The 10,472-nt window shown below is 51.3% G+C and overlaps 1 protein-coding gene across 1 annotated transcript; it reads right to left on the bottom strand.

Annotated features, from left to right (window-relative positions):
• Window positions 1-4,091: 4,091 nt before the first annotated feature.
• On the bottom strand, window positions 4,092-4,888 carry LOC109782710 (uncharacterized). Its single transcript, XM_020341329.1, has 2 exons — window positions 4,485-4,888; window positions 4,092-4,185 (listed from the first exon to the last, which is right to left on the bottom strand). Exons 1-2 carry the CDS (start codon window positions 4,886-4,888, stop codon window positions 4,092-4,094), a joined length of 498 nt encoding a protein of 165 aa, XP_020196918.1.
• Between the last annotated feature and the right edge of the window lie 5,584 nt (window positions 4,889-10,472).

Here is a 10,472-nt window from a genome sequence, read left to right as displayed (position 1 = left end):
AAGAGCTCCTGAGGCGCGATGCTCAAGAGGTCCCCTTTAGCATGCAAGAAACTACCTGAAGGAAGGAAAGGAAGGTGGCGTCGCTGTAGCAAGGCCGCAAGAGGTGAGAATCATGTCTCGCAGCGCTTGGCTGATTCGAGCGCGAGACTTATCTTAGAGATCCTGGGTCGATCCCTTGCGCAGCGCCTGGTTCGCGCGTCAATGGCCATAGTGTAGCCGGGTTAGGCCCGTGCGAGCCTCCCTCTCTTTTTAACACTCTTCTGTGTGCTCTATGTTCGCGCGTCAATGGCCATAGTGTAGCCGGGTTAACCAAGTATGCCACTGGAAAGATGAGATGATTTCGGTCGAAATCGATATAAAGATCACCGGAATCGGGTGCACGGTTTGCAAATGGCAAGCAAAACAAGAATGACACTAATTTGCGATAAACAGCAAGATAGCACATAAAATGCAACAAGTAACAATGCTACAGCACCCCAACATAGCAACAAAGTACATGGCAGTAATCTACAGGAGATGCTTGACAAAAGATGAACAGTGAGCTACGGCTAGTTCACAACACATCAAGCTCAAACAAGCATGGCAAAAGTGCAAAAGATTACAGGTTCACAGACTTGAAAAACTGGACATGGCAGAAAACAGCATCAGGTAGCAAAGTTCAGAGCACGAAATCAACATGCTACAGGAACTTAACATAGCAAAACAAGGCATAGTAGTATTGTACTAAACGCACATTACAAAAGTCCCTTACTGACCATAAGCCAAAACGGACCAGAAGATATGATGGAAAGCATGTAAACATAGCAAGTTTCGTTATCGGGTTTCAGACTTGGCAGAAAACAGAGCATGACAGAAATATTAATATGTAGGCCTCTTTGTGAGCTTGATGCACTCACCACAGGGCAACGCAGGACAAAACAAGCATACCTACAGCAAGATGGCATGTTTATGAAGCTATCCATGGCAAGAAAAATTGCATAGCATGTATGGATCAACTACAATAAGCTTGGCAAAAATGCATATCATGTTAAGAATCTGCCAGAAATATTTTATAGCAAAAGTAGAGCAAGATTGAGTCATGCTATGGCACTCCATAATTGCAACAAATTGCTGGAATGGATCAATTACAACTATAGCCACAAAACATCTTTACTAAACATCTCCAAAATACGCATGGATCTCTCTGTAGTATCAAGTTTACATGGCAACAAAATTACAGCAGACAAGGACTTAGAGAAATCAGTCCCTGAAATCAGAAATATTACGGGTTCTACTTTGCATGCTTGTGCTAGTCACCACAGAGATCACAAAAATACATGGACTATACCACTGGAAAGATGACATGGCATACTTCCAAACACATGTAGAGCTCATGCTCAAAAGATGCACAGATTAAATGATACAAAAATGACAAATCTCCAAGTTCTGATAAGAACCAGAGAATAACAGCAACTAGCCCTCTTCGAACGAAGATTTGGGCATCAAGATGACCTCTAGTGAACATGGTGCAATCGAACAAAATGAAGAGCATCGCGAGGCGAACAATTTGACATATTACACGCGCGAATCGGAACTACATGTAAGAAGTTATCGCATCGGGAACATGTGCATATGCTGTAGAATTTCGACACTTGGAGAAAAAAACGGGCGAGGAGAAGTCAACGGGGGGGTTACCTGATCTGGATCGCACGAGCTATAGGAGCTCGGGCTCGTCATTGCCAGCGAGGAAGGAGGGAGAGGGAGCGGCGGAGGGAGTGGAAGCCGGAGGTGGGGGTCGCCGGCGGGGGCAGCGGGCGCCGACGGAGGCGCGGCGGCGGGGCCGGCCGGCGGCGGGCGGCGCGGGGCTGGTGGCGGCGGCGGTAAGGGCGAGCATCGGCGCGGGCACGGAAGGCGAGGGCGCGCTCGCGGGCGCGCGGCGGCGGCGGGATGGGCCGGCGGGCCCGATCCGGGCCCGGCGGGCCTGGCGCGGCGGAGACGGCGGCGGGGGCGACGTGGCGCGATACCACTGGCCGGTAGCGGCGGCGCGTTTTGTCCGGCGGCGCGGAGGGAAAATTCTAGGGTTTCATCTGCGTTTCCGTTTTCGGGATGCCCACATATAAATAGGTAGAGGGAGCTAGGAGGCTCCAAATAAGGTGCGGTTTTCGCCCACATGATCGTGATCGAACGACCTAGAGCATGGAAGAGAGTTTGGTGGGTTTTGGGCTGGTTTTAGAGGGGGTTTTTGCTGGATACTCAAATGGACTTTGCGGATGCCCGGTTAACCGTTGGAGTACCAAACGACCTCCGAATGGAACGAAACTTGACCGGTAGACTCCGGGTGGTATATTAAGACCACTTGACAAGCCTCGGTCCATTCCGAGAAAGTTTGACACACGCACACGAAAGAAAACAAGAGGGGTGCACCGGAGGAGATAGGAGCGCCAGATTGCAAAACGGACAACGGGGAAAATGCTCGGATGCATGAGACGAACACGTATGCGAATGCAATGCACATGATGACATGATATGAAAATGCATGACATGACAAAATACAAAACGAAAGACAAAACCCGACAACGGAGGGAAAAACATAACACATAGCCGGAAATGGCAAGAGTCGGAGTTACCAATATGGCAAGTTACATGCGGGGTGTTACACCTATCAAATGTCCTTGTCTTGAGTCCTTGCAGCTCTTTAGCATTCGCCCTCTCAGCTTGTCCTTTGCTTCTGCGATGGGCAACAGAGGTGAACGAGACCTTGCTTCCGAGGGCATGAACGTATTGCATGAAGGCGCGACTTGTGAATTGGGTGTCATTGTCAATGATGGCTATGGAAGGTACTCCGAAACGGCACACCAATCCCTTCAAGAACTTTATAGCTGATTGTGCGGTCACCTTCCTCACACTTCTGGCCACTTTGTAAACTTGTCGATTACAACGTACAAGAATTCAAAGCCCCGGTAGCACGGGGGAAGAGGCCCATGATGTCCAGCCCCCAGACCGAAAATGCCCATGGCAAAGGGATCATCTAGATAACTTGAGCAGGTTGATGGATACTCTTGGAGTGGAACTGGCAGGCTTCACATCTGGTGACTAGCTTAGTTGCATCATTGAGGGTCGAGCGCCAATAGAAACATTGCCGGAAAGCTTTCTCACCAAGGATCTTGATCCAATATGAGGGCCGCACATACCTTTGTGTATCTCTCCAATAGTTCCTTTCCTTCTTCCCGACAAATGCACTTCAGTTTCACACCGTTGGGCCTCCTTCTGTGTAACGTGTCATCGACAAACTGATCCATACTGGCCCTCCGGGCTACTCTTTCATCTTCTTCTTACTTTTCGGGTAGTTCTCCAGTTTGGACGTAGTGGACGATGTGTTGTGCCCAAAGTGGAGCCTGTGGCTCGACAACTAGAGCCAATGGCACCTCCTCCCTCGGGGGAGAGCTTGCCTCGACCATAAAGACTTGAGGTCCTGCGGAAGAGTGCAGCTCGCCGAGCGAGGTGGAGTCATTCCTGGCAGTTCCCTTACCGGGGACCTCTGAAGGTACTGCTGGTGAAGGCTTGCCGGAGTCGAGCTTCCTCCTCTTCCTAGCCATTGTCAACAGGGATACGGATGGCTAAGCCAAATGGAGGACAAAGGTTCCTGGTTCCACAGGGAGCTTTTGTGCGGCACACTTCTACAGATAATCTGTAGTGCTGTTTTCCGCATGTGGTACGTGCTCCATTTGTAATCCGTCAAAGTGTTCCTCCAACTTCCTCACTTCTTCAACGTATGCCTCCATTAACGGGCTCTGGTAATCCTTATTGACTTTTCTCACTACGAGATGTGAATCTCCACAGATGATCAGCTTCTTAATTCCTAACTCTATCGCAATCCTGAGCCCTCCAAGAAAGCAGATCACATCCGGAGGTGGAATCTACAATCTGATCGATGCGCGGCAAGGGGAATTGGTCCTTCGAGCATGCTTTATTTAGATCTGTGAAATCTATGCAAAGCCTAATTTCCCATTCGCCTTGCGCACCACCACTGGATTTGCCAACCATGTTGGATGCAATACTCCACTGACCAAACCAGCTGCTTCAATTTTCTTGATTTCTTCAGCAATGAATTGCTACCGCTCCAAAGCTTCCTTCCAGACCTTCTGCTTGACAGGCCGGGCATAGGGGTAGACAGCAAGGTGGTGCTCCATTGCCTCCCTGGGAACGCTGAAGATGTCAGATGTTTGCCAAGCAAACACATCGACATTCACCCGCAGGAAGGCAACGAGTGCGCTTTCCTATTTGTCGTCAAGGGTGGAGCTGATAGTGAACGTACCATCGGCGCCAACCAACCCTGCCGGGACCCTCTTCACAGCAGGCCCATCAACCTTTGATCTCTTGCTATTTGAACTTTCCGGCAAGTCATCGACAGGTGCAGCGCACTCCGGCGAGGCGCGCTTCCCGTATTCCTTTCCGGTATCCTTGCCAGTTTTGCTCCTTTGTTTGTTTTCCTTGGCGGGGATTGCGGTTCCACGGCCTCGGCAGCGACCGTCTCCCGGTACAACTTATCCACGCACATAACTGCGTCTTTCTTATCTGAAGGGATAGAAATAACGCCCATTGGTCCAGGCAACTTCAGAGTGTTGTAGGCATAGTGGGATGCCGCCATGAACTTTGCCAAGGCAGGTCGTCCAAGTATCCCATTGTACGGAAACGGAAGCTCGACCACATCGAACACAATCTTTTCAGTCTGGTAGGTCAATTCTCCTCCAAATGTCACTAGCAGCATGATCTTCCCCTTTGGACGACTCCTGCCAGGGTTGATACCTTGAAAGGTGACAGTAACCTTCAGCTCTTCTTTTGTTATCTGCAACTTGCTGATGACCTTGGCGGAAATCAGACTCAACCTGGCCCCGCCGTCAACCAACATCTTTGTGACTTTGAGGTTGCGGATCATTGGTGAAACCAACAACGACAAGCACCCTACCGCGGTGGTGCGGTCAGGGTGGTCCACTTCACCAAAGATGATGGGCGTGCGAGACCACTTGAGTGGTTTCCGAGAATCAGCCGTTGGCTCCACAGCGTTGACCTCACGTGCCCACTGTTTAAGATGGCGATGAGAGGAGTGCAAAGATGCGCCTCCATCAATGCACAGGGCGTCAGTCACCTTCTGAAACTCCTGCTCGCTGGTTTCCTCTTCATCCCCTTCATTGCTCTCGTCACCATGTTCCTTCTTCTCATGGCCTTCAGCAGGTTTCCCTTGATGCTGAGGGACTTTGCCGGGATAGCCTCCTTTGCCAGCTCGGCCCCTCCTGCCAACACCATGTTGGTCTCTTACATTGTCAAGCTTCTCATACTCAGCCTTCTACTTCTTCACAAGTTGCTCAACTTGATGACACTCTTGGAGATCATGGCCCTTGGTCCGATGAATCTTGCAGTATGGCTCGTGAGCCTTCCCAGCCTTCTCGGCTGCCGCAGCTTCCTGGCAGTCAGTGCACGCGGCAACTTCCTTACCGGGAGCTTCAGTCTTGGCCTTCTTGCCGGTACTAGGAATGCCAGATCCCTCGACAGCCAGTACTGTTTTCTCCTTGCACTTCTTGTTGCATTTCTTGTTCTTGTTCTTCTTCTTCTTCTGATTAGTGGCATCGTCGTCATCTCCTGAGTCAACGTTGATGCCATCTTCTTCTCCGGGGAGTCGCCTCCCCTCCTCTATTCAGGCACACTTATCTGCTAAAGTGCATAGCTCATTCACAGTCTTGGGCAACCGGATGTTCATCTTGGAACGTATACTGCGGTTGCGTACATTTGAATGGAACGCAACAATCATAGCTGCCGGGTAGATGTCTGGAATGTTCCTGTGCACCCGGCTAAATCTCTGCATATACTTCCGTAAACTCTCTCCTTCCTTTTGTGGGAGGAGCTGCAAGTCACTGGGCCACCCTGGTTCTTGATGGCTGCCCGTGAAGGCGCCAACAAACTATTTGTACTGGTCAGCCCAGGTCGAGATGGAGTTCTCCGGTAAGAGCATCATCCACGATCTCACATTCGGCTTGAGTGCCAAAGGGAAGTAGTTGGCGAATACCTTTTCATCTCTTCCTCCGGCGGCCTGAATGGGATGGTGTAAATGCTCAAGAACTCTGCCGGGTTCAATCTTCCGTCATACTTTTCTGGAATCTCTGGCTTGAACATACGGGAGATGGCCAACGAACTTGCCGTAGCTCACGAGTGAAGGCAGGACACCCAACCTTGAAAGGTAGGTATCCATCTTCGCCAGGCACGGGCTCGTCGACGTCGGGGCTATTTCGCCTATCAGGCTGGCGGAAGGTTTCACGGCATCATTCTATGGTGAAGCACGCGTCTTCCCTTCACATGTCTTCCAGGACCTACCGCTAGTCTCGATGGGCTCGAGGATCAAATGAAGCCATCGACACCTCATTGGGCTCTTGGTCACGTTGCTCTGGCTACGGCCCCAGCGCTGGCTGCCGCGGAGGGGGTTGCACCGTAGGAGTGACTCCTCCAGTACGACTAGCGGCTCGGGCCGTTATCGCTGCCTGTGAAGGTCATGGCGGGCCTGCCCCCTGTGATCCTCCCGCCTCAGCGAAACCAATCAGGATCTGAATGGTGGCTCTCCACTCATCTATTTGATTGGATGTTGGCAGGAATCTCAATAGGAGTTGGGCTCGAGCCATGGCTTCCGACGGTACCGGTAGTGGTGGCGCCGCAATCTCGTCGCCGTGAGTCGGTCGCCAGGTTGGCGTGGCAACGAGGTGGATGCGCTTGGGGATTGACGACCCCATTCGGCGAATCGTCTTGGTTAGCTTGCCCTGGGAATGGCGCGTTCCCCATAGCTGCACCTGCAGCAGGGGCAGATAGAGGGTTGCCATTCGCACCGGAGCAAGCGCCATCGCTGCGGCTGCGCCCTTCCGTGAGGTGGAGGGGCGGAGATTGGATATTCCCCCTCCCGTATCTTCTGGAGCATGGTCTCTATGATGTGGTCGATGCTGTCCTCCTCGGACGCCTCCTGCTCCCGCTTCGGCCGCAGGGGGAACAGTGATGGCACTGCCTATGCCAGTCATGTTCCCCGCAGCGTCCACGTCCGCATGCACCATCGTAGTCCCCACGACATCGGTGGCTGCATGCGAGGGGACCTTTGAGATGGACGGGTGAATTGTAGCACCGGACTTTTACTTGAGCGCCATGGATGATGAAATCGTCGATGAAGAAGACGATGCTGAAGATTGACACGCTGCTTGCAACCTCGGGTTCGTGCAAGCGCCCCCCCTAGTTGGCGCGCCAAAGATGTCATGGCAGAACATGATCACCTATCGGGCCATTGGCCCCTTGTGGTTCGGCAAGGGGGAGGGGGACGTTGCACAAAGAGCCAAGACCGTAGGGGCAACACGGCAATGGTGACGCCGTGGTTATTACCCAGGTTTGGGCCGCTGCGAAGCGTAGAACCCTACTCCTGCTTTGGTGGATTGGGTGGAGGACCGTGACGAACACGCAGCGCCCAAGCCCGACAAGGTCGCCTCGGGGAGAGCATCTATGCGCGTGGGAGTGTACAAGGGTCCGAATCCTATTTCAGGTTGCCATGGCCCTCCTTTCATAGGCTAAGGGGTTACCATAGTGGCAAATCAGTCATTACACACTGATCAGATAGCATACAATGCTCTCATACCTAACTCTGCAGACAGGACAAGGTGCATTAAATGCACCGCTTAGTGTCACGTCGTGGATGTAGCCCGGCAAGCCTTGCCGTGCCAGTTTAGCCGTCTCTCTCCTTGTCTACCTGACACGCCTCTGGACATGTGGCATGCAGGGTGAATCTTCTCCCCAAAATGGTTGCCACGTGCCAGATGACAGCCACTTAATCACTTGGGGGCTTGATATCGCACTGATAAGTGACTTGAGTCACTGTGCGGTGGAGCGGTGGTTCCTTGGTGGGGTGATCCGCACTCGGCGTCCCTGGCAAGCCTGCCGGGGGAGTCTGGAGACTTCTCTTCGATGTGGCCACGACCTGACCGGGCTCGCCTGCCCGACAAGGGAGGCTTTTCATTGGTGATACCTTGCTGTTGTGTCTTGTCTTGGTCTTCTTGATCAGCCCTTTGATTTCTCAAAGAGCTATCTCCTTGGCTTGGTCTTGCCTTGTTGTTGCAACCTTGCCTCCGTACCTGTGTACAGTCTGGGCAACATACGCCAATGTTTGTTGCACCGACATAGGATGAGAGGGACAAGAAAGGAAATACGGATCACTTATCTTTTTAAATCAAAAAATGTAGGCACTCTCCAAGTTTGAATCAAATTTATGTAATCCTTCATCCATGTTGATACTTGTATGATTTGTACTTGTTTGTCACACACAATTTTGAAAGAGAATGTAACACCCCTAAAAATTTACCTTGTTTTATTAATTAAAATTTTGCCAGGAAATTAAATTTTTATTTTCTGGATTTATCTTTTGATTTCAGAACCTCTCTTTTCTTTAATATTGTGGAGTTTTTACCCCAAGTGAAAACTTTCCAAAAATATTATTGGACTTGTATACCCTCTCAAGAAAACATTGCTTTTATTAGTGGATTTATTTGCATAATTGTTTTTCCTGAGCTTTATTCTTTTAAAATTGATTTTTATAAGCTTTAGAGCCTCATTTGCACTACAACCCTTTCAAATACTTCTTTAAAATTCCCACCAAAATTTGGAGATGTCATGTGATGTTCCCACATCACTTTTATGCAAAAATCTCTTTTAGTCATTTGGAGATTTTGAGCCCTACCTCAAGTTTTCAAACCTGGTCCAGTTTGCACTTTTGCACTACAACCTATTTAAATATTCATTTAAAACTTCCACCAAAATTAGGGGAGGTCAGTAGGAGTATATAATTCAACTTTATGCAAAAACCTATGAGTGTGCTTTGAAAAATTTGAGCAAATCATCCTCTTTTGCTCTCTGGTTCAGTTTGGCATTTTCTACTGCAACCATATTTTAACTTGCCCTTTTACCCAGGACTCTTTTTCCTACTTATAGACCACCCTGCAAAACCCTTAAGCCCAGGAGAGTGGACCCATTGGAGTATGTTTGGTCCATGAAATGATGCTCTTTTCTTTCTGTCCAGAATTGGTTTTCTCAAAAACTTGTACTAACAAGTTTCTGTTTTTGCCAAACTAACCTTACCACCTTCTTTAGCATCTAAAGAGACTATGATCTGGAGTTTTTGGCCACCCCAAGAGATGACTAGATGCCCATGACATTCTGTCGTGCACTTTGTGTGCATGGCCAAATTTGGCATGATTTTTAGTTGGCATTGTGAGCTTTATCCTCTAACCTAATTAACTTGTCCACTAAGCTCCTAGCTAACCCTAACCCAGGCCTGTTAACTACCAGCATCATCCGAGCTCTCTAACACGCGCTGGCATTTCGTCGAGCACCTGGCGTGCATGCGCTGGGCGCGCCCAGAGCGCGCATTTTGCACGTGCGTGCGCACGGGTCGCCGCGTCTGGCCCCTGGCCTTTGCTCACCTGCAGAGCCACGCCCGTCCTCATCCACTCACCAGCACCCTCCAGGCCGCCCCTGGAGCTCCACAGCGCCGCCGTCAGGTCGGCCATGGCAGCTAGCGGCCAGCCACAGCAGGGCTCTACCGCGGCAGCACCGCCCGAGCCACCCGCGCGCGCCAGCTCGCCCCCTTGAGCAGTGGGGAGCTCGTCGGAATGCGCCGACCAGCCCCAATCACCACCACGTCGCCCTGCAACAACAGAACGACGGTTCGCCGTCGGTCTTATCCACGGCCGCCGCGGAACCGACCTTGGCCGCCTATAAGAGGAGCCCCGAGCTCGTCCAGTCACTCAGGCATGCTCAAGCCATCCACCTAGCGCTCCCATAGCCTGCAATCGGCCCAGGAAGGCCGTCTTCCCCCTCTCCGGTCAGCTCGGCCGCCGCCACGTTCCGGTCACGCTCATCGCAACCAGAGCCTCCCCCGTCCGTCTGCAGCCACCGTTCAACTCCCCTGACCCTTGCGGAGCCACCCCACCTCTCAAACACGATCGGGAACCACCGTAGCTCTAGTCCCCAAAACCTCCCGAAGCCACCTCAGCCACGGAGCTCGCCGCCGGCGACTCCCTCCATCCCCGCCAACTAGCGATCACCGGGAGGACCGCCCTGGACTGACAGATCCATCCCTGCCCCCGGGGCCCCGTGGGGAGCCGCCGTTCACCGGCGTCAATCGCCGGAGCTCCACCTCCGTTTGACCAGAAGAGAGGAAGGCGGGGATGACTGGTCAAACCTGACCAGTGGACCCAAGGGGCCCACTGTCAGTGAACCACGAGTCGGCCCGCGCGGGTTAATTGGAGACGTAAAGCCCGAAGTACGTGTCCCCCTCTCGAAAACGTATTTCGTCTGAAACGTTTTCTTTTCTGTTTTATTTTAAAAACAAAATTTTGACTGGCTATATCTTTTTAAATAAAACTCCAAATGAATTAGATCTTTTTCCTACGTCTCTCAAATTCCACCTAGTTTATTTT

The sequence above is a fragment of the Aegilops tauschii genome, chromosome 4 (assembly GCF_002575655.3).
Source record: "Aegilops tauschii subsp. strangulata cultivar AL8/78 chromosome 4, Aet v6.0, whole genome shotgun sequence".
In the NCBI taxonomy this organism is placed as follows: domain Eukaryota; kingdom Viridiplantae; phylum Streptophyta; class Magnoliopsida; order Poales; family Poaceae; genus Aegilops; species Aegilops tauschii.
The sequence above is the reverse complement of the archived record's forward strand: the minus strand, read 5'-3'. Positions and strand labels throughout refer to the sequence as shown.

Excerpts from the sequence above, each read along its gene's own strand:
- LOC109782710 (XM_020341329.1), bottom strand. The coding sequence starts at position 4,888 with ATGTTGGTTGACGGCGGGGCCAGGTTGAGTCTGATTTCCGCCAAGGTC. Across the intron at positions 4,186-4,484 it reads GCTGCCGAGGCCGTGGAACC|CGTTCCCAGGGAGGCAATGG; the intron begins GCAATCCCCGCC and ends TGACATCTTCAG.